We start from the raw sequence: 24,225 nt of genomic DNA on the forward strand, positions 1-24,225 counted from the left end.
ATCTTTTTATTTTTGAAACAGGGTCTCACTGAGTTGAGAAGGTCCTTGCTAAATAGCTGAGGCTGTGTGAGAACCGCAGTCCTCTGGTCTCGGCCTCCCAAATGCTGGAATTACAAGCATGCACTACCACGCCAACCCTAACATTTGTTTTTATAAATAAAGTTTTATTAGAACACAACCACACCCATTTATTTACATGTTGTCTATAGATGTTTTTTCACTAGAGAGGCACAGTTTAGTAGGTATGATAGAAAATATAGGGAAAACCTGAATTATTTACTATCTGTCCCTTTACAGATAAAGTTTGCTAATCTCTGCTTTATTATATAATCTAATTAAATAATATAATATAATATAAATATAATATAATATAATAAAGCAGAGATTGTATAATCTAATTGATATAAATCAAGATGTAACCAATTTTTGAATCTCTGACACTTACTGAGATTTTTAAAGAAATACAAATAGAGAAATTTAAGTATCAACTTTTCTTTATTCCAGAGTCTATTTGTATTACAATTCATATGAATCTAGGTAAATTTTAAATCTCAAATTAATCTTTTTTTACTAATTGATTTGCGAAGACTTCAGGAATTTAGTATGTTTGTCGTGTATCTGTTCACATGAAATTATCAAGTTTAATGAAAGTAATAGTGAAATTCTTCAACATTTAAATTAGATTTATTGAGAAACTGCCATAATCAGCTTAGTCTGATTTTCTATAGAAAAGCAGAGTACTACAATAAATATTTCCCAACAAATATTATTTTCTTAAAAATCACATTTAGCCAACCAATAACAGATGGCTAAATGCTCCTGATGTTCTTCAAAGTCTTGCATTGTGACTACAAATAAATGTAAGAATTTTACTGTTATACATTTTTGCTTTGCTTTTCAATCGAGGAAAAAGTAAATTATCTTCACAATTCTTGTAAAACAAGTCTTTTTAAACATATTTTTGAAAACTTGATTTATTTTGGACAAAGGAGATAAATAAATGAGACAATTTTTTTTCTTGAAATGTAAATCCGAACAGACTTTAGTAGTTTGAGATATATTGTTATATTTAAATCAAAATTCTTCTTGTTGTGCTATTTATATATGCATAGAAGCCGGGTGTGGTGGTGCACACTTTTAATCCCAGCATTTGGTAGGGTGAGACAGGAGGATCGGGGTTTGTGGACAGCCACATCTACTTAGTGAGGTCCTTTGCAACTCAGTGAGACCCTGTTTCAAAATAAAAAGAATAAAAATAAAAGTAGGGCCGGGGATGTCACTTGGAAGTAGCATGCCCCTTGGTTCCATCCCTAGTACCCCTAAATAAATGAATAAATAAATAAATAATAAATATATAGAGAAGTAGCTTTTTGAAATTAAGTTTGTACTTTTTCTGTTAAAATGCTATACTTTAAAATTACTTCTTTGACCATGAGTGTAGTGCTTTGAATCAGTTGTAGTGTTTGCAACAGTTTTGTAGGATATTTACTAGATATCTTTATTGTATTTTTTTAGAATCCTATAGTTAATCAAGATCTAAATGCTAAATGGTTAACTTTGGTTACTCATGCACTGTATATGAAACTTAGCACACTAGACTCACCAAAGCAGTCCAAGTTCATTTATCATCAAATAAAAAATACATTATGTAATTTCAGAGCAATCAAACCAATTATCTAAAGCTTGAATGTTAAATTGATGTGCCTGGGATCTGGTATTTTAAGTGTTAAATTATAGGAACATAGAAATTGGAAAGACTGTATATCTGGAAAAAACAGGAACTTGGATATCTAAACTTTTTGTTACAATTTTAAATTAATTGATAGTTTCTCTAATCTATATCTTATATATACAATATTTTATTTTAATTTACCCAATTTAACGATTAGCTAATTTATAGGCATTTTCCATGATAGTTCACTTAGAACTTCTTTCTTTCCTTTGGATGCTTTTCTTCAGCTCATCAATATTAACAAGCATCTCAGCAAACACTGTGCCTCCTACGAGACAGAATGCATTTCTGATGAAACCAGTTTATTTTTATTTTTAATCTTTGAATAATTCCGTACATGTTATGAAGAAGAGAAAGCAACAGTCATCTAAAAATGTGGTCCAGTTTTGAGTGAGAGTTTCTATAGTATATATATTTTAACAAGTAGATGGCAACAAGAGATATTTAGGTCAAATTTAGTGTAATTATTGGAGTCATTTTTGAAGGAACAAAGCTAAACTTCGAAATAAAAATACTTGCCTTGTTTTACTTGTGATGGTATCAAACAGAGAGAGAGAGAGAGAAAGAGGGAGAGAGAGGGAGGGAGGGAGGGGGAGAGAGAGAGAGAGAGAGAGAGAGAGAGAGAGAGAGAGAGAGAGAGAGAGAGAGAGAGAGAGGAAATACAGTTTCTGATAAGAATTGGAAGTCCAGGAATAAATATAATGATGAGAATGAGTGCTTCTATCACTGGGGAACTTTCTTCATCTAAGCACATATGAACAATTGATCCTTGTAGTCATATATAGCAGTAAACATTAATAACTTAACAGTCTGAAGTCAGTGCAGAAGATATAGAGCATTATTGAAAGATGGAGTCGGGCAGGTGGCACTTTAATATGTTCAGTGTCATGGTTGACTCTAAAGACTAGTCGAATGAAATTACTTGAGGTTCTAAAGATTTAAAAAGCGAACTCATTTTGCTGCACTAAGGAAATGCTACTGATCAGGCTTTCTGTGTCCCTTTTTTCTAGGCTAGAAAATATTAACCCTGAAGAAAATGACATGGTAAGCCATTCTCTGAGGAGATTTCTTGATGTCAGTCTTATATCTTAGAGGCTTAAGTTCAATTGAGTGGGTTTCAAGAACTAAGATGTGGGAAAAAGAAGAATTGACACACTAATAATGTACATCTTTGCTGCAATATGAAAATTCAATAACTTCACTCAGTCAATTTACAATTCACATGTGCCTATTAATTAAAACCCTATATTAAATAAAATATATTAAAACTTCATGTCTGACTAACATATAATGGTGTTGGTAGACATTACAGGAATTACTGAACAGAATAAACAATGCAGACACAGGGATAGCTATTCAGAAGAATGGAGCTATAATTGTGGATAGAATCTACAAGACCAAGGAATGTAAAAAAAGAATAACTGCAGAAGAAATGAATGCAGTCATAGAAGAACGGGATGCTGCTTTGTCTCAGGTAACTCTGCATGTGCCTGTAAAAGCATAGACTTATCACTTTTCCCTCCTTTTTTTAACCATTAAAAAGTGACTTTTCCCCCAGTGTTCTCAATTCACATTAGATTTTAGCATGTAATTAATAACACATGGTTAGATCTATTAAAATATGTGCGTATTTTCTTATCACTTTAAAATATGCATCCTCCTCTCTTTATAAAACTTAACGCATTCTTTCTTAGTAAAATTAAACTTGTTTTATAGTTTGTTATAAAGTTTTAATTATATTCTTTGAAGTAATCATTTTGTATGAGGCTTCTTACTCAAGTTGCAGTTTTGCAAGGGCTGAGACTGCGCCTTTATTGCTCTTTTGTTCCCAGTGCTTAATTCTGTGCCTTTTAGTAAGTGTTGATTAATGGGTTAAATTATTAGTGTATTCTTTTCTAATCATTACTTATACCTTCCTGCTATAACTCCTTGAGGTTGATTTCCTCCCCAATTTCTTCTTCGGGCGACTGATTCCACCACAGTCCTCTCTAGAGTTGCTATATTCTCTCCCACTCAGGCTATAGAGCTGGGCCTGGAGGCTAATTTCTCTTTAGTGTTTTTAGATGATTCCTTTCTAAACACTTTTGGCTTTGATACTCATGTATAAGAGTTCACTACCTGGAGCCAGGCGTGGTGGCGCACGCTTGTAATCCCAGCATTTGGGAAGCTGAGACAGGAGGATCTCAGGTCGCAGACAGCCTCAGCTACTTAGGCTCTTTGCAACTCAGTGAGACCCTGTTTCAAAATAAAGAATAAAAAATAGGGTTGAGGGTGTAGCTCAGAGGTAGAATGCCCCAGGGCTTTATCCTTAGTACTGCAAAAAATAAAAATAAATAAATAAAAATAATTTTTAAAACCCACAAAGGCTGGTTTGTAGCTCAGAAAAAGAATGCCTCAGGGTTCAATCCCCAGTATCAAAAGGAAAAGAAAATCCCTGATTGAATTCATCTTCCCGTCTGTTCTGTACTTTTACAGTTTTACTTGGCAGGAGAGAGTCACAAATTTGCCATGTAACCTTACTTAACTCATGACCACTGTCTTCAGTTAGGCCTTTGATTTTGCCTACCATTCTTCCTGCCTTTCGTTAGTTTATTCACTGTCTCCTTTAGACTATTTTAACTCCTCCATTTTCTCTTTGGATATACTTCTCATCTTCAAATGGAAAAGAGCATATAACATGCCCCAAACCATTTCCTCCTTCTCCAGCCCACCAGCATTTGCACTTGTATCTTCTACCTTTTCTACTTTTTTTTTTTACTGTGTTCCTCTATTTAAAAACAAGCTCTCTACTTTTGTGCTAATTTACATATTTTTGCACTGCTCAGGATTATCAGTCAACCATTTTTCCCTCTCATACTTCTTTTTTTAATTTTTTTAATGGAGCATTGTTGTCATACATATTAATGGAGTACAAAATGGTAGAGACATACATGCACACATCACCCAATTAGCCCCTACCCAGTTTTCGCCCCATTCCCTCCCCTTTCCTCCTTCTCATGTTTGGCTTAGTGATTGACATTGATATGTTTGTTAGAGTATATCTTGTGGATTAGAAAATTTCCCTCTTCTCCCCTCCCAACCCTTCAGTTAGGTCACCTTATTTGCTCATCTATAGAATCTCCATCATCTAGAGTTCCTTCTATGACCCATTTCTCCCTAGCTTTTGCATATTTGGGAGAACATCTGATTTCTTATTTTTTGTGACAGGCTAATCTTACTTAGCATAATGTACTCCAGTTCCATCCATTTTTCTATAAATGATTTAATTGTGTTTTTCTTTATGACTGAGTAAAATTCCATTGTGTACATATCCCATACTTTTGTAATCCATTTATCTGTTGATAGACATCTTGGCTGGTTCCATAGTTTGGCAATGGTGAATTGTGCAGCTATGAATATAGATATGCATGTATTAGTCTGGTAGCTTGTTTTCCTTTCTTTTGGGTAGATACCCAAGAATGGTATTGCTGGATCATATGTTCCCATTCTTCTGAGGATCCACCATACTGTTTTCCAAAGTGGTTGCATTAATTTGCAATCCCACCAACAATGTATTAGAGTTCCCACTTCTCCACATACTCACCAGTCCTTGTTGTTTGTGTTTTGAATGATTGCCATTCTAGGTGAGGTTAGGTGAAATCTCAGGTAGTTTTGATTTGCATCTCTGATTGCTATGATGTTGAGCATTTTTCATGTATTTATTGGCCATTTGAATTTCTTCTTTCATGAAATGTCTATTTAGTTCACTTGCCCATTTTTTAATTGGATTATTTGTTTTCTTAGTGCTGTTTCTTGAGTTCTCTGTATATTGTAGATATAAATCCTATATCGGAGGAGTAGTTGGCAAAAATCTTCTCCCATTCTGTTGGCTCTTGCTTGAGCTTCTTAAACGAAATTGAAGAAGACCTTAGAAGATGGAAATATTTTCCATGATAATGGATAGGCAGAATAAATATCATCAAAATGACTATACTTTCAAAAGTAATCTACAGATTCAACACAGTACCCATTAAGTTACCAAGATCATTTCTAACCGGCCTAGAAAAATCAGTCTTTAAATTTATTTGGAACAATAACAACAACAACAACAACAACAACAACAACAAAAAACCCATCCAGAATAGCCAAAGTAGTTCTCAGCAACAAAAACCATGCAGGAGGGATCACAATACCTGACTTTAAACTATACTACAAAGCCATTGTAATAAAACGGCATGTTATTGGCACAAAAACAGATACATAGACCAATGGAGCATAATAGAAGACTCCAAAACAAAGCCACACACTTACAGCTAATTGATTTTTGACCAAGGGCCCAATATACACTGGAAAAAAAGATATCCTGTTCATCAAATGGTATTGGCAAAACTGGTTAACCATATGCAGAAAATGGAAATAAATCTCACTTTCTACCCTGCACAAGTGTCAATTCAAGATGGATCAAAGACTTGGAAATTAGACCAGAGACCTTAGGCTCCTTGGAGAGGGCATAGGTCTAATACTACAACACATAGGCACAGATAAACACTTTATCAACAAGACTCCAAAGGCACAAGAAACTAAAAGGCAGATCAATATGTGGAATTGAATGAAGTTGAAGAGCTCTGTACAGCAAAAATGTTTTCTTTGGGCCAGCCATGGTGGCACACGCTTCTAATCCCAGCATTTAGGAGGTGGAGACCTGAGGATACCATTTCGTGGACAGCCTCAGCTACTTAGGAAAGCCCTTCATTACTGAGTGAGACCCTGTTTCAAATAATAAAGAGACTAAAAAAAAATATATAGGGCTGGGGATGTAGCTCAGAGGTACAGTGCCTCTGGGTTCCATTCCCAGTAAAACACACACACACACACACACACACACACACACACACACACACTATTTTCTTTGAGTTCATTTTTATTACTGTCCACAATTCTGTAGTATCTTCCATGGAAGCTGGGTAGAAGTTTTGGTAAGTCTTGGCTACTGTGATTCATCTTTATATTTTGAATGAGACCTCCCACATTGACAGCTTAGTGTTCCAAAGGACCCAAATCCTGGCAGATCCTGTGATCTAGTGTTTGTCTCTTCAGCATTGCAAGACTGGAAAACCCCACTAATCCCCCAGTTTTGTCACCTCAGTCCTATGTGACTGAAAAGCTTGGGTGGTTTCTTTGTCCTCAAGCAAGACCTCTCTGCCTGGTCAAAGTCTGATTTATCTACCCCTTCTATCTCTCTAGAATTTTTTAAATTCAGGGGGAAAATGACTGTAAACATTAAATCATCTCTCTCCAGTTAACTCTTCTTCAGGATCTTAGCCAGTCAAATCATGTTTGTAGCAACATTTCTCTAATGCCTTTATGTAGATCATCTTGTGTGTAGCCTGGCTTGGCTTTTTTTTTCTTTCTCTCTCTCCTTCCTTCCTTCCTTCTTTCCTTTCTTCTTGTTCTCTTGCTTTCTTTCTACTGGAGATGTAACCCAGGGGCATTCTACCTCTGAGCTACACTCCCAGCCCTATTTTTTATTCTTTATTTTGAAACAGTGTCTCACTAAATTGCAGAGGGCCTCACTAAGTAGCTGAGGCTATCTTCAAACCAACCATGATCCTCCTGTCTTAGCCTCCCAGATGCTGGGTGTACAAGTGTGCACCACCACGCCCAGCTGTAGCCTGGCTTACCTTCTTCTTGGCTTGTGTGTTGGTTTGTCACAAATAATTCTATCTTATATAGATGTGTTAAGTCTGACATTTGTCTTCAGATTAGAATTGGAAAAAAATTCTTAATCTTGTTAAATGGACACCTGTTTTTAACTTTCTGATTACTACCAAGTTTTATTTAATTTTAGATTATTACATTTTTGAAAAGAGAACTAAAACAATGTAAGTTACATATTTATAAGCTGTCAGGCTGAAGCAGTATTCATTTAAAATTTTATGCTACTATTACTGTATATTAAGCTTTTAAATTGATTTTTATATTAAGGAATGAAAAAAATTTTACCTTTTTAAAAAAATACACATTTTTAGAATAGTTGTGTAAAACAGACATTTCAAAGATACTGCAATGCAGAGTTCTTATATATTCTTCACTCAGTTTTCATTTCCCTAATTTTGCCTTCTTTCATTATTCTGACATGTTTGTTAAAATTAAGAAGCCAACAGTGACATATTAGTACTAACTCCAGATGTTATTCAGATTTCATTAATTTTTCATTAATGTTTTCTCTTGATTAAAATGAGGTTTTGAATTTTGGAAGGAATGCTACAAGGATTTCACCTTAATTTAAAACTATTATTTCGCATAATGTATTTTTTATTCTTTTTTTGCATCATTCTTGGAATACGTTAATCTCATTCTGTATAGATACTAAAAATTGTTAAATCCAGTGAGAATTTTATTTTTAATATACTTGGTAGCTTATCTTTCAAATCAAGTTAAAATCATTTATTTGTCTTCATTGGCCTGGATGAAATCTTATCTTTTTCATATCAATCCTTATGTTCTCATTTGTACCAAATTCTTCTTTGTATCTCTACTATTTCAAACTGAGAATTTAATGCCTTCAAGTCTTTCATGGGATGAATTAGGAATTTTTAATTAGTATTTATTATCTTACCAACTACTCCTTCACTTTTTCTTTGTTGTTTTTTTGGCTGATTTATTTGTGCGTATTATTCAAATTACCTGGAGTTACACTGTAATGTGGAAAGCTCTTATTTCTTCAGATATATTTCTAGGATATTTTACTTTATCATTCTAAATGCTATAGTCTATTTGCTGTTGCTATAACAAAATGCCTGAGTCTGGGTACTTCATGAAGAAAATAGATTTGTTTATCTTACATTTTTGTAGGCTGAAAGCCCAACAAGATTTGATGGCCCTACCTGTTCAGCTTCTGGTGAGGTCCTCATGGCAGATGACCTCACAAGGGGGGAGTACACATGGAAGACATTACATCTCAAGAGAGGAAGCTAGAGGGATTCAGGGACAGGCTTTTTTTTTTTTTTTTTTTTTAAAGAACAACCTGCTTTCGCAGGATCTAACCAGGAGTCTGCTAGAATTACACTAATCTCCTCTTATCGTAGCCCCTTCAGTGACCTAACCACTTTTTATTTAGCTTCATCTTTTGTAGGTTCTCCTCCTTTCCACCATCACCATATTGTTGTCCAAGCTTCCAATGCATAAACCTTTAGGAGGCACACTCAAGCTACAACCAAACTACGGCACAATACAAATAAAAAATTTTAATTTTATTAGATGGATTTTCATAGTATCATTGTTCTGAGTTTCATAGGGCCCTACAGGCCATCTATTTAAACTGTTTACTAAATTAGGGAATGTACTTATGGCTGATTTTCTGTTTAGGTGTCTATTCATCTCCACTTAATGTCTAGCCATTAGTAGTAGTATTGATCTCAAGAAATTTGAGAAATAGATCATATTACATTAAATGTTTTCAAATATCTGTGTTATCAATGATGTCCTAAGTCATGTAGGCTAAGTTTAGAGGCACAATTGGATCTAGGTCACAAGGGAATAAACAACAGAAGAATTTATGAACCAGCCAAAGTTGGTGGAAGATTTTAGTTTGTTCTCATATTTTACTTTATATACTGTTCCAGCACTTGCCACACTATTATCACAGGTGATTTCCTTCCTGTCCTTCTTAGTAGCATGAACTAACATGAAGATAATAATTGTTTTTATCTACCTGTTTATCAAAAGTCTCTTGGACACTGTAGGTATGTGGGTATATAGGTAGATATGTTTGTTAAATTAATAAACTAAATGAGCTTAGCTTTATAGAATTAATGAATAAATGGATCATTTTAGGTATCTTTCAAGATATAATAAACTAAGAGAAGTTAGTAAAATAATCCTGCATTTATATTTTATTGAGTACATATTTGTGCCTTGTGTTGAGAATTAAAAAATGATAATGATATCAAAAGGTTCCTACTTTTATGGAACTTTATGTCTTTTTTTGGTGTTGTTTATTGGTAGTGGAGATTGAGCCCAGGGGCATTCTTACCTCCAAGCTATACCCCCAGCCAAACCTTGACCAAGCAAGCCTTTTTGTTTATAAATTAACAAACACTTGAAGAGCAAACTCAGAGTCTTCACAAATGACATAAAAGATATTGACATCAAAGCCAATGACATCAGCCGGGCATGGTGGCGCATGCTTGTAATCCCAGCATTCTGGAGGCTGAGACCAGAGGATCGCGGTTCGCGCGCAGCCTCAGCTACTTGGTGAGGCCGTCTGCAACTCAGTGAGACCTGATTTCAAAATAAAGAATAAAAAATTGGGCAGAGGGTGTAGCTCGGAGGTCGAATGCCCCTGGGTTCCATACCCAGACCTGAGGGGGGGGGGCAAACAAAGCCAATGACATCAAAGTTAACCTTCCACTTTAGCAGAGAAAATATCCTACTGTATTAACCCCTCTTTTGTCTGTGTTGCCTTTACCCTGTATTTCTTGTAATTGGAGCAGTTAATAGCATATAATAGATGCAAAAATACTGAATTATTGAATGTTTAATGTTTGTCAGAAGGTTATATTTGAAAATAAAGAATAATATTTTGAGATTTGCTTTTTAGGAAAAGTGGGAACTGGTTTAATATTCTTCTACTATGGTGATTATAAAAATTTTAATAATTTTTTCATCAACTTATTAATTTGCTTTTTTCTTATAATTTTATATTTTCAAGCCCATCTGGCTAAAATATATTAACATTCCAACAATTTTTATTGCTTTGTATCATAAAATTTGTAGAACTTTTCAAAGGTGTAGATGACTTTAGAAAGTACAGAAAAATAAAAAGATTAAAAAAATGATAATAAATGTACAGGTTGTCTTTTTATCGATGTATTTTCAGCAATCATACTACTGTTTAACTTAATCTTTTTACTTAGGTTTTACAGTTTTTCAGTCTCCTGTTTTTATAATGTCAATGTGTTAAGATTTGCTTAACTCATCTGCCATTTTAGAGACTATATTTTTTCTTTTTTGATAATCATAACATTTTTGTAGCCAATTTTTTTTTCAGTACTGGGAATGTAATGCAGGGGCATCCTACTTCTGTGCTATACCCTTAGCTCTATTTTTTTATTCTTTATGCTTAAGATATATAAAAAAATTAGTGGGTATCAGAAGTATAGACATCACTTTAAATAAATATATAATAGGGCTGGGGAGTATAACTCAGAAGTAGAGTGCTTGTCAAGCATACAGGAGACCTTGGGTTTGATCCCCAACAGTACAAAACATATGCATATACATGTACATATACATATACACATATACATATGGTTGTTAGCAACTTGGGGAAAATTGCCAGAAATATGAATTTTGCAAGAAATGTGAAATTTAGCCACGAACCCATTATGAGTACATTTGATAATTATCAGAAGTCACTACATATTGGGCAATCTGTTTAATAATCTTTTTTGCAATGAAAGTATCTTCATTCTAAAGACAGGATTTTATAATGGAAACTAAAAAATTTTAGTAGTTTATATGATAATTTAATTGTAGTCTCACAACCATTCAAATTGCTGTGGTTTTATTTCTTTAGTATATCTCTGATTTCATAAGAAAATTTTTTAGTTTTTCAACATTTTTTTGTACTAGTGATTAAGGCCAGAGGCATTCTACCTGCAAACTACACCCCAGCCCTATTTTAATTATATTTTGAAACAGGGTCTTGCTAGGTTGATGAGAGTCACTACTTACTGAGTCTGTCCTCGAACCTGCAATCCTTCTGTCTCAGCTTCCCAAGTCCTGGGAATATGGGCATGCACCACCACTCCTGGCTTTTTTTCAAGATTTTAATGGATTATATTATACTAAATTTTATATTCATAACCACAAGTACCTATAAAAATAGCTAGTAAAAATATCTGATGTGCTTTCACAAATATTACAGGAATAATATAAAATTATCAAGCAAGGTACTTGTCTGTAATCTATATTTTTAGTACACTTTAACATGAAACTTGCATTCTCAACACAGTATATCACGCCCATCCCTCTTCTTTTGAAAATGACTCGTGGCTGTGCTTGTACATTTGCATACAGGTTTGTTTGATTAATTGCTACTTGACTCATCTATCATAATACTAAGCTCTGGGATCACAAAGATCAGACTCCCAAACCACTTCCTGGAATTAATTTAAATATTTAATGTCAAAACCTCGAAAAGATTCAGAGGAAAATGGTTTTTATTGTTAATAGTAACCCGTTTCAGTATTATAATCCCTCGAAAATTTCCATTATATTAAATCATTGATCTTATTTAGACAGGTATGGTTAAGAAAAGTATGATAATCTTATTAAAATTAAGTTAAATATGTTTATATTGTATTTTATCTAGAAATGTTTTTAGTAAGTATACATATAAATCAAAAGCTTATTAAAGAAATTCATGAGTCTTTGTTATTTTGATTTTAATTACTAAAAGCTCAAAGAGTTTTTTACTCTTAATGTTTATTTTTATTTATTCACAACTTTGATTTTTGATAGTTTTTTCCCATAGAATACATAAAGATCGAATTGGCAATTTGATGAGTTTTGACAGAGGGCTACATCCATGTCACCACATCCCTATAAAGACGTAGAGGTTTTCTATACTTCCTAATTTTTCATTTATGTTTCTCTTTAAACTCATCCCGCCCCACCCCAAACAACCTTTTCAAGATTTTTTAAGCTGAACATTTGTTGTAATTATTCTAGAACTCGTAAAATGGAATTGTACAAAATATTTGTCAGCAAATATTTGTAATATCAGCAAAATATTCATGATATTTGTTAATATTTCCCTGTGTATCAATAGTTTTCCCTTTTTATTGATAAGTAATCATATATTGTGTGATATCACATGTGTTATTCATTCTCCTATTGATAAGACATTTGGATTTCTCTAATCTTTAGTCCATTAAAACTGAGATTTTTTATACAGTTCTTTTTGTGGACATACATTTTTATTCTCTCGGCCTATGAATGGAATTGCTAAGTCATAAATTAGGTATATATGCATTTTAATATATTTATTTTTAGTTTTGTTCTCTTTTTTGATATTTTATTTTATTTATAAATGGAACATATTGAAAGTGGTGTACATTTAGATTGTGCTTCATGCCTTCCCCCCATTTCTCTTCCCCCCTCCCAGTAAAGAGTTTCCAGGTTAACCATATTATATTTATACTATTACACATGCTCCTATGTAGCTCCTCCATTGAACAACCTCAGCTTTCTTCCTCTCCTATCCTTCCATTCTAGCTTTGCTGAGATTTTCCCTCCATCATCTGGAATCCCTCTGGTATTACCACTACTCCCTAGCTTGAACATATTAGAGAAAACATATGTCCCTTCTCTTTCTGTGCTTGACTAATCTCATGTAACATAATGTTCTCTAGTTCCTTCCATCTTCTTGCAAATGCTATTATTTTATTCTTCTTTATAAGCTGGATAGAATTCCATTGTGTATATTTTCCATAATTTTGCAATCCATTCATCTGTTGATGGAGATCTAGGTTGGTTCCATATTTTGGCTATTACAAACTGTGCTGCTATGAACATGGACATGCATATGTTAATGTAGTTCTCTGATTTCAAGCCCTTTGGAAAGATACCCAGGAGTGGTATAGCCGGATCAAATGGTGAATCTATCCCCAGTTTTCTAAGGAATCTCTACACTGATCTCCATAATGGCTAAACTACTTTGCACACCCAACAACAGTGTAAAAGAGTTCCTCTTTCCCCACATCCTCGCCAGCAATTGTTGTTGTTTGATTTCTGTATGTTTGCCACTCTGATTGGGGTTAGATGGGATCTCAGTGTAGTTTTGATTTGCATCTCCCTGATGGCCAGTGATGTTGAACATCTTTTCATGTGTCTATTGGCCATTTGTATCTCTTCTTTTGTGAAGTGTCTATTCAGTTCAGTGGCCCATTTCTTGATTGGGTTGTTTGTTTTGCTAGTGTAGTCTTTTGAGCTCTTTGGATATTCTGGATATTAGATCAGAGTGGTGGCTGGTAAAGATCTTCTCCCATTCTGTAGGCTTCCTCTTTAGGTTCTTGATGGTTTCCTTTGATGAGAAGAAACTTTTTAGTTTGATGAGATCCCACTTATTCTTGCTTTAATTTTCTACACTTTGGAAGTCTTAATGAGAAAGTTACTGCCTGTACCTATATGTTGGAATGTTGATCCTATGCCTTTCTCTAGTAACTTCACAGTCTCTGGTCTAATTTCTAAGTCTTTGATCCATCTAGAGTTGATTCCTGTGCATGGTGAGAAGTAAGGATTCAGATCCAACTTTCTATAAATGGATAGCCAGTTCTTCCAGCACCATTTGTTGAAAAGGCTGTCTTTTCTCCAGCGTATGAGTTTGTCCCCTTTGTCAAAGATCAGTTGACTATAGATGTGTGGGTTTGTTTCTGTATCTTCTATTCTGCTCCACTGGTCAGTCTACCTATTATTGTGCCAATACCATGCTGTTTTTACTACTATTGTTCTATAGTATAATTTGAAGTCCGGGATTGTGATGCCTCCTGCCTGGTTCTTGTTGCTGAGAATTGCCATGGCTATTCTGGGTCTTTTCTTTCTTCATACAAAATTTATAACTGATTTTTCCAGGTCAATGAGAAATGTTGTTGGTATTTTAATGGGAATTGCATTGAATCTATAGATCACTTTTGGCAGAATGGCCATTTTGATGATATTTATTCTGCCTATCCATAGGTAAGGGAGATCTTTCCATCTTCCAAGGTCTTCTTCAGTTTCTTTCTTTAATGTTTTGTAATTTCTCTGTAGCGGCCTTTTACATCTTTGGTTAGGTTTATTCCTAGGTATTTTATTGGTTTAGAGGTTATAGTAAATGGAATAGTTTTCTTTATTTCTTTTGTTGTGGATTCATTGTTGGCATAAATAAAAGCAACTGATTTTTTTAGGTTGATTTTGTATCCTGCTACTTTGCTGAATTGGTCAAACAGCTCCAGAAGTCTTTTGGTTGAGTTCATTGGGTCTTCTTGATAAAGAATCATATCATCTGCAAATAAGGATAGTTTTAGCACTTCTCCTCCTATTTGAATCCCTTTGAGTTCCTTTTCTTGTCTTATTGCTGTAGCAAGAGTCTCAAGGACTATATTGAAAAGGAGTGGTGATAATGGGCATCCTTGTCTTGTTCCTGATTTTAGAGGGAATTCTTGCAGCTTTTCTCCAATATGATGTTGGCTTTGGGTTTATTGTATATAGCCTTAATAATGTTGAAATATGTTCCTTCTATTCCAATTTTCTGCAGTGTTTTTTTTTTAACATAAATGGGTGTTGGATTTTGTCAAATGGTTTTTCAGCATCTATTGATATGATCATGTGGTTTTTGTTCTTAGTTCTATTTATTTGGTAAATAACATGTATTGATTTGCAGATGATGAACCAGCCTTGCTTTTCTGGGATGAAACCAACTTGGTCATGGTGTACAATTCTCTTGATATGGTTTTGAATGTGTATAGCTAGTATTTTGTTTAGAATTTTGAATCTCTGTTCATTAAGGATATTGGTCTGTAATTTTCCTTTCTTGAAGTATCCTTATTTGGTTTGGGGATTAATGTGATACTGACCTCATAGAAGGAATTAGGGAGAGTTCCATCTCTTTCATTTTCCTGGAACAAGTTGTGAAGTATTGGTATTAGTTTTTCACTGAAAGTTTTGTAGAATTCAGCTGGAGACCCATCAGGGCCTGGGCTTTTCTTTGATGGCAGAATTTTTATATATATTCATTTTTTAAAGAAATTAGGAAATTTTTTATAGAAGTGGCTGTGTTCTAAGCCAGGTGTTATGATTCATCCTGGTAATCCCAGTACTTTCTTTTTGTGGTACTGGGGACTGAACCCAGGGGCATTCTACCTCCAAGCCACACCCCCAGCCCTATTTTTTATTCTTTATTTTGAAACAGGGTCTCACTGAGTTGCAAAGTAGCTAAGGCTGTCCACAAACCCTCTTCCCATCTCAGCCTCCCAAGTACTGGAATTACAAGCAGCATCACCATTCCAGGCTCATTTTTCTTTTCAAAACATTTGTTTAAATCTTTTGCCAGTTTTCAAATTTGGTAACTTGACTTTTTATTATCTATTTGTAGTTCATTATGTAGCTGGTTGAAGTCTACAGTCATAAGTAAATTATATTTTCTCATTTGTGTTTATTCATTTTCTTAATGCTGTGTTTTGATGGGCAGACGTTTTTTAAATTGAAGTTTATTATACTAACTTTTTTTTTTTTTTTTTTTGGTACTGGGAATGGAACCCTGGGGCATTCTACCTCCGAGCTATGTCCCAGCCCTATTTTTTAGCCTTTCTATTTTTGAAACAGGGTCTCACTGAATTGCAGAGGGCCTCACTAAGTAGCTGAGTCTGTCTGTGAAAAGTGATCCTCTGGTCTCTGCCTCCCTAATGCTGGGATTACAAGGCTGCCCCACCATGCCCAGCTTTACTAATTTTTTAAATGCAGCTTGTGTAAGAAATGTTTCTTCACTCCAAAATGGCAATAATATTGTCCTATCTTTTTCTATATATACTTTATTGTTTTAATTTTTTTTCAGTCTTCCATTTATTTTGAGTTAATTTTTGTGTATTAGGTAAGCTAAAGACTGAAGTTTATTTCTCAAAAGACTAATATATAGTTGTTCTAGCACTATATGTTGAAAAGCCTTTTTCCTATTGAATGTTTTTGTACCATTTTTTGAAAATTAATTGACCATAGAAGTTTTTGTCTGTTTAAAGACATAATGCTGTTCTACTCTAATCTCTGTCTAAACTTAATGTTAATGTCACACTGCATTGATTGCTGCACATTTTAAAGTCAGGCACTGAGATTTCTCCAACTTTGTTTTAAGGTCGCTCTGGTTATTCTAGGTTATTTGCATTTTCCTGTATATATTATGGCATACCAATAAAAGTATATCTAAAAAAACTAACACAAATTAAAATAAAAATTTCAATTCCTATAAAAATTCTGGTGAGATTATAATTGGGATGTTTTGAATCTATAGATCATCTACATGGAGGAAGATAGCCATCTTAATTTTTAGCTTTTCAGTCAATGATTACATGTTTCCATTTATTTAAGTTTTCATCATTTTCTTAGTATTAATGTATTTCATGATCTAAATTATAAGACTCTTTAAAGAGCAAAATTTCATTTTCTCTCATCTTTTTGACATGTTGACATATTTAACATCTTTCTTTCAAATTATAAATATCTTTCAATGAAATTATGAGAAGTATGAATATACTCTTGTGTTTATTCACAAATTTGCCTTTCTAAGCACATTTTATTTCTTCATGTAGGAATGAATTTTTGTTTTCTATTATTTTACTTGACTGTCTTCTAACCACATTTTCTTTCTTTTCATTTTTTCTTCTCCCTACCTTGCCCTTTCTTTTTTGCCTTTCTCCTATTCTTTTTCTTCTTCCTTCTTGTCTTTCTCTTTTTCTTCCTTTCTTTTCCTTCAAATGAACATTTTAATTCAGTTCTCATTTTTATGAATATCTTTATTTTATCATTATTTTAAGAGATAAGGAAGATATAAATGCATATTAATACTAGATATAAATACATATTAGTAGATAACATATAAGATGCCCCAGGGGATATTTTGTATACCAGTACATTCCTCCTAACCTCCATTGTATAGAAGCGACCCAGGTTAACTGTGTCTTAAGGATCAATCACTGTAGCTGGAACAGTAACCTTATCTGTTGACTTGGTGACTTAAGGAGCTATAAGCACTCAGGATGATGGGAACATGATGAGATTAGTGAATTCCTTGAGCATGGCCTCATTGTCATGCATCATTTGCAGTGAAGGAGCTCCCCGGTGAGAAGCAATGCTGTATGAAACACCATGGTTGTGGGCAATGCTTTCTGTGAATTCATCATAGACAGTTGTCTTGGTAGAAGCATTGTGCACAGGGAAGGCAAACCCATATCCAGAGGAAGTGTCTATACCTGTAAGAACAGACTATTACCCCTTCCATAATGGAAATGGTCCAATGGCCTGCCATAATTATCCTGTTTGTTGTTGACTCAGAGCTGGTCTCTGCTCCTGGCTGACTTAGTGCTCAGCATTGGCTCTAACCAGCATGACCTTGGCGAATAGGAGTCTGTACTGTATAACCTCCATGCCTCCCATCATGTCCAGTGTGCTCATGAGCCAGGCTCCACACAGCTGGCCAGGCTCCACATACACCAGCCAGGCTCCACATACACCAGCCAGGCTCCACACAGCTGGCCACTGTGGTGCTTCTGCTCTGGGACCAGCCAGCCACCAGCTGTTCTGAAACCATGAGCAAAAATAAATCATTCCTCTTCTAAATTGTTCTTCTCAAGCGCCGGGCGTGGTGGCACACGCTTATAATCCCCGCTTTTTGGAGGCAGAGACAGGAGGATCGCACAGGTTTGAAGCCAGCCGTGCTGGCATAAGAGACCCTGTTTCCAAATAAAAAATATATATATAAAAAATAGGCCTGGGAGTGTAGCCCGGAGGTAGAAGGACTTCCAGGATTTATTTAGAAGTGTGTGAAGATGAAAGGCAGAGAAAGTTTGTGTTTAAAACTCTTCCTTTGTCATTTGATACACTTATCGTAAAGATTAAGAAATAGAAGGTTGGATTTTTAATTTTGAGGTGAGCCAAACTTCTGTGGAGTGTAAGAAAGAACTCTGGGTAAAAACAGGAAAGGAGGGTCAACATGAAGCTGGAAATAGTAGTTCAAGTAAATTGTAGTTGATAGCAAAAGTGAGGACAATAGAGTTTTACTTTCTCTTAGATTGTATTTACACTAGATTGAAGATTAGAAAGGTCTCTTGTGCAGGGAAATTGAAGATGCCTTAATGGTATTGGAATAATGAACAAATTATCTAAAACAGACACACGGAATATTAACTATTCATGAAGATTGTGCTCTTTTTAAAGAGTTGTTTTAGTAAGAAGGTAAAAGAATAGAGCTTTGTATGCAGGATATGGTGGTACATCTGTGTAATCCCAATACTTGGGAGGCCCAGACAGGAGGATTGCAGGTTTGAAGTCAGCATGGACATCACAGCAAGGCCTGAAGCAACTTAATGAGACCCCGTTTCGAAATAAAGTAGGGCTGGGGGTGTAGTTCAGAAGTAGAATGTCCCTGGATTCAGTCTCCAGTACCAAAAATTAAAAAAAAAAAAAAAGGGAAGGGAAGATTGTAATCCAAAAGTAAGAGTTTCATAGTTAAGAATTAGAGACCTGATAGTAAGACACTGGCCATGGACATTGTTTGAAAGGTTAACTTTGTTAGAATAAATGAGTCAAGAAATCATGAGGCTATAATGTTGTATAGATGACCATTGCTTTAGTCTAGAATATTAGCAGATTTTTTTAACAATGTGGGAAAGTAACATTGCTTATCAGTAGATCACAGTAGCCCCGTTGAGAAGCAAGTGATCCAAATCAGTGACTCTGTTAACTCTCCCTGGTGAAGGACCATTTTTAAATTTTTTTCCAAAGTGTTATGGACTACTACTTTTATAACAAAATAAAATTGAACTACTAAAATGTGAATTAATAATGACATAAAAATATAAGCAGATTTTTAATTATTGAGTTCAATAACTGTAAAATTGTTGTTACATTTCTCTAAAATGTTCACTTATTTGCCCTAAATTTAGTAATAGCATCATTGTAGTAATGAGTGGTTTCAGAGCAGTGCTAGTCCCATTGTCTCACTTTAAGGACCATTGCTCTAAATGAAACAGCTCTTTTTGAAGCAGAGACTTCAAAAATGAAGCCCCGTTTAATGAAGGTTTTGTAAACTAGAAATGGCAGTTGGGAACCAGGAAGTGCAAGTCCCTTTTTTCCTGTCTCTGGAATAATAGCACATGAACGAGGAGCACATTCTACTAGAAAGGGTTCAGAGAGAAGTGTAAGATTTTATTTGGTTGAAGAAATGAAGGAGTTAAGCTTAAGAACATATGGAATTATTTTGGCAATATAAAAATATTTCCAAAGGCCCCAGTTAACAAAAGTACAGGGTGGGTAGATAAGTGAAAAATCTAGGTACAGGAAAATTATAGTTTCAAGAAACGATTTGACTATAGTTGGTTGAGTGATGGGCTCTTCCACTGTGATCGTTCTTAAGTTGGTCACTGCTCAACGGTTTGGATGATGTTCTTGGCCCTGCGTTAAGTATATCAATAAAATAATTAAGGAATATTTTTAAAAATGCATAAGTAAATGATCGAGAAACTAGGACATGTCTTGAGAGTTGTCCCAACTTCCCAAAGCTTTTGTTGTAGTTGTTAATCAGTTCACAAACATTTACGAGTTTCCTGTGGAGAATGCTAGTTATCATACTAACAAATTCAAACTTAATTTGAGCCTTATCTCTTAAAAATATTCAACTTCGTATGCTTTAATTTGTTGTAAAGATATTTTTAGTTTTCCTCCTGTTCTAATCTTTGACATTAGAGTGGCTTCTGTATTTAACAGTGTTTGGAGCAACACATTATACAACAAGAAAATTAAGAAGGAGCATTTAAGTAATTGACAGGTCTATTGAGATTACAACATTTATAATGGCAAACAAATAAAGTTTGCAAACCAGGAGGAAGCATGTGTGATTCCAGGAATGCAATAACTGAAAGAGAGCTTAATAAACTATTAAGCGGTGGCTATCATCCAGTTAGCACTAATACTATTTCCTGAACTCTGCTTTGTGTTTTAAAATAGTATAAGAAGCGTCTCTGTCCTTTTGCGCAATAACTGCCAACCTAACGTTTAGGTTATACTGTTGTTTGTTTATGGATTTTGAGAAAATCCATTGAAGTTTACTTAAGAACCAACTCATTACAGTGGTATTATTTACTGAATTTTGTTTCCCTGACCATCAGCTAACTATAGAGTTCAGCATTACAAGGTTATAACTGTACAAAAAGGATCAAACCACCACATCCTAGTAGTTGGATTAGCCAGGGAAGTAGTCATCATCTTAGAAATAAATGCCTTTGCAGCACTGAGGAGATTATAGAAAATAAATAAGCTAGATCAGACCTCATTTATGTGATAATTTTATTATAATTATATTTATTTTAATCACTTTAGTTTTATTGTTCTACATTTAATTACCTTCTCATTAATATCAAACCATGGAAATTCAGTACTTTTTGATATAATTTATATCAGAACAAAATTTCAGACTAGCTTTAGAATTTTTACTTTTATTACTGGATTTAAAGAGGAAGTGTAGCAGGGCATGGCAGAACTTAGCCATGAGAACTTTGAGAACTTAGCAAGGCCCTCAGCAACTTGGTAAGACCCGTTTCAAAATAAAAAATTGAATAGGAATGTAGGTATAGCTCAGAGTTAGAATGCCCTTGGGTTCAATTCCTAGTACTATATATATACACACACCCCAAAAAAGAGTGTTTTAGTGAATTGTAGCTTTTAGTTAGACACCAAAGAAATTTTAAGTAACAATCCTAAACATCTAAAAACTAAAAACTACCAACTCGGTTATTTAATTATAGGAAAACATTTCTTAATTTAACTTGAATCGTAAGTACAGTTATGAATCCATATAATTTTTAGTGTAATTAATAACTAACATATTAAATGTGTGATATAGTAGCCTAGATGTTTGGCTTGCCCTTTGCTTCTTGTTAGACCTGCTGGTTATATGAGGAAGTTGAGATACTGAGGAACTGTGAAATGATGAAAGGGCCATTCCCAGAACATCAGATACTACTAAAATTAAGGAACAGGTAGCTTTTTTTTTTTTTGAATCTGTTGATTTTTTGCAACCTGCTTAGATTTCTCCCTTGAACTTCTCATCCTACTGTTTCTTTCCTTTAACCATCAGAATACGGGAGCCAGTTAGAATACACAACCAGAAAATTAAGATGCGAGGGAGGAGAGACCAGAAAGGGATGTGTTGAATAAAGAAGCAGGAAGTTAATTTGTGCTAGCTCATGGGCACAGAGAGGTGTTAGTTGCATTTAAATGGCAAAAATGGAATATACATCTGATATATGTTGGGTTCCTCATATTTCTAATAGTAAGGGCTAGCCTCTAGGACCATATTCAAACTGGGAATAGATGTGCCCAAATAAAGTACAAAACTAAGTCTGAGCGACCCAAAGAAATCCAGCAATAAATTAACTGCCACAGGAAAAAGTCTGCGTTCTTTTAAGGAAACAACCTTATGATGGATTATCCACAATACATAACATATAGCTAAAAATAGTATTAGGCATGTGAAGCAGGAAAATATGACCTAGAAAAAAAGTCAGTAGAAACAAATCCTAAGATACTTCATTATGTAATAGTTTTAGAAATATACATTAAGGTTGCACTGTAATTATACATCATAGTGAGATTGAAAGTGATATAACCATGTATGCACGTATCACTTGGTGTATTTGCTACCACATCCCCCTTCATGTTCAGGAGATTCATAGTGAAAGATGATCATAATGAGTGAACTGGAAAAAAAAATTCAGGAAGAGACCCAGCTGACATTGCAGATGTACAAGTGCAACATCTGTACATGGAAATTTGCTGAGTAAACATACTAGTGTGTTGTTTTGTGTTGTTTTGTTTTGTTTTGTTTTGTTTTGTTTGGTGGTACTGGGGTTCCTGGAAGCCCTTCTACCTCCGGGCTACACTCCCAGACCTATTTTATATTTTTATTTGGAAACAGGGTCTCTTTTTAAGCCAGCGCGGCTGGCTTCGAACCTGCGCGATCCTCCTGTCTCTGCCTCCCAAGTGCAGGGATTACAAGCGAGCGCCACCACGCCCGGCAAACACACCAGTGTTTAGAATACAAAGTAAATTAATTTTAGAATGAAATTAATACTAAAAATAAACTTTTTAAAAGAAACTGACACTATCACTTGATAAACATGTGGAAGCCAAGCACAGTAGTGCATGCCTGCAATCCTAGTACTTTGGAGGCTCAGCTAGGAGCATTGAAGGTTTGAAGCCAGCGTAAGTTAGCAAAACCCTGCTTCAAAATAAGAAAATATAAAGGGCTGGTGATGTAGCTTAGAGATAAACTGCCCCTGGGTTCTATCCCTAGTACCACAAATAATAACAACAACAAACAGGCACTTAGTAGATAGTTTCAGTAAATCAAGTTCTGTGTTGGGCCGAGGGATGGTAGATGGAGGGAGAAAATGAAGCTGATGGTTGCCATGAGAACATGTCAGAATCTGCAGAGAAGCAAGGAGGGGATGGTATTCCTCAGAGGAGCACCCAGTGGAAGATGGGGTCAGGCGCCATGTGAGCAAGTCAGATAGACATAAAACCTGTGCACAGTCATGAAAGTAGGAAGGAGTGTTCATATTTTAGGAAGTCTGGAGAGTTAAGCATGTCTCCCCTAAAACCAAGTGTATATTTGGTGAAAATGTCAAAGTATGAAATAAGTCCAGTTCATCAAATGCCACTGTCATCTTCAAAACTACATTTTTACAGTATGGAAGTCCTTCAGAAAACTAAAAGTAGAGCTATTGTAAATCCAACTCCACCATTTCTTAGGATATATGGGAAGGAATTAAAGTCAACATACAAAAAGATATCTGCACACTCATGCTTAAAAGAGCACTATTCACAATTCACAGTAGCCAAATTATGGAATCAGCCTAGATGCCCATCAGCAGATGAATGGATAACTAAAATGTCTATATATATATATTATACATAGTAAAATTTTACTCAGCCATAAAGAATGAAATCCTGACATTTATGGAAAAAATAAATGGAACAGGAGAGCATCATGTTCAGCAAAATAAGCCAAGCTCAGAAAAACAAGTGCCATATGTTTTTTGTTAGATGTGGAATCTATGGGGAAACAAAAGGAGGACACCAAAGTAAAGGGTATGATACGGGGAAGGGAGGAAGACCAAGGCCAAGCAAAGGGCGCGGGGAAATGGGAAATGGGCAGGGTGAATGTGAGCAAGTGTGTTGTATGCATGTATGAAGCTCTCATGGTGAAATCCATTATTTTGTATAGTTAATATATACTAATATCTATATTTTAAACCTAGTTTCAAGTCTGTAAGCAGTGTAAAGGTGAGTTAGTATGGAACAACCTGACCTTTATTTTATATGTAACTCTCTGGAATTTCTATTACCACTGAAGTGTAGCCTAAAAGCCTTTATTAAACACACAAATATTTTTCCTTTTTTTTTTTTTTTGCGGGTCTGGGATGGAATCCAGGGGTAATCGACCTCTGAGCTACAGGCCCTGCCCTATTTTTTTTTTTTTAAACTCTTTATTTTGGAACAGGGTCTCACTAAGTTGCAGAGGGCCTTGCTAAATAGCTGAGGCTATCCGCGAACTGTGATTCTTCGGTTTCAGCCTCTCTAATGCTGGGATTACAAGCGTGTGCCACCATGCCCGGCTACACACACACATTTAAAAAAAAATTACCCTGGTAATTTTGTTGGCAGATTGTACTGGGAACTACTGGAATAGAGGTGGGAAC

General features: G+C 34.9%; 1 protein-coding gene across 1 annotated transcript in view; it reads left to right on the forward strand.

Moving 5' to 3' along the window:
• Positions 1–24,225, forward strand: part of MIPOL1 (mirror-image polydactyly 1) — a gene marked incomplete at its 3' end in the record, with an annotated part of 242,036 nt that overhangs the window by 48,733 nt on the left and 169,078 nt on the right. The window contains exons 6-7 of the mRNA XM_080707733.1: positions 2,743–2,776; positions 3,036–3,206. Coding sequence (XP_080563859.1) covers positions 2,743–2,776; positions 3,036–3,206 — 205 coding nt within the window. The remainder of the gene's footprint in view (positions 1–2,742; positions 2,777–3,035; positions 3,207–24,225) is intronic.

The sequence above is a fragment of the Muscardinus avellanarius genome (genome assembly GCF_963383645.1).
Source record: "Muscardinus avellanarius genome assembly, chromosome: 12".
In the NCBI taxonomy this organism is placed as follows: Eukaryota; Metazoa; Chordata; class Mammalia; order Rodentia; family Gliridae; genus Muscardinus; species Muscardinus avellanarius.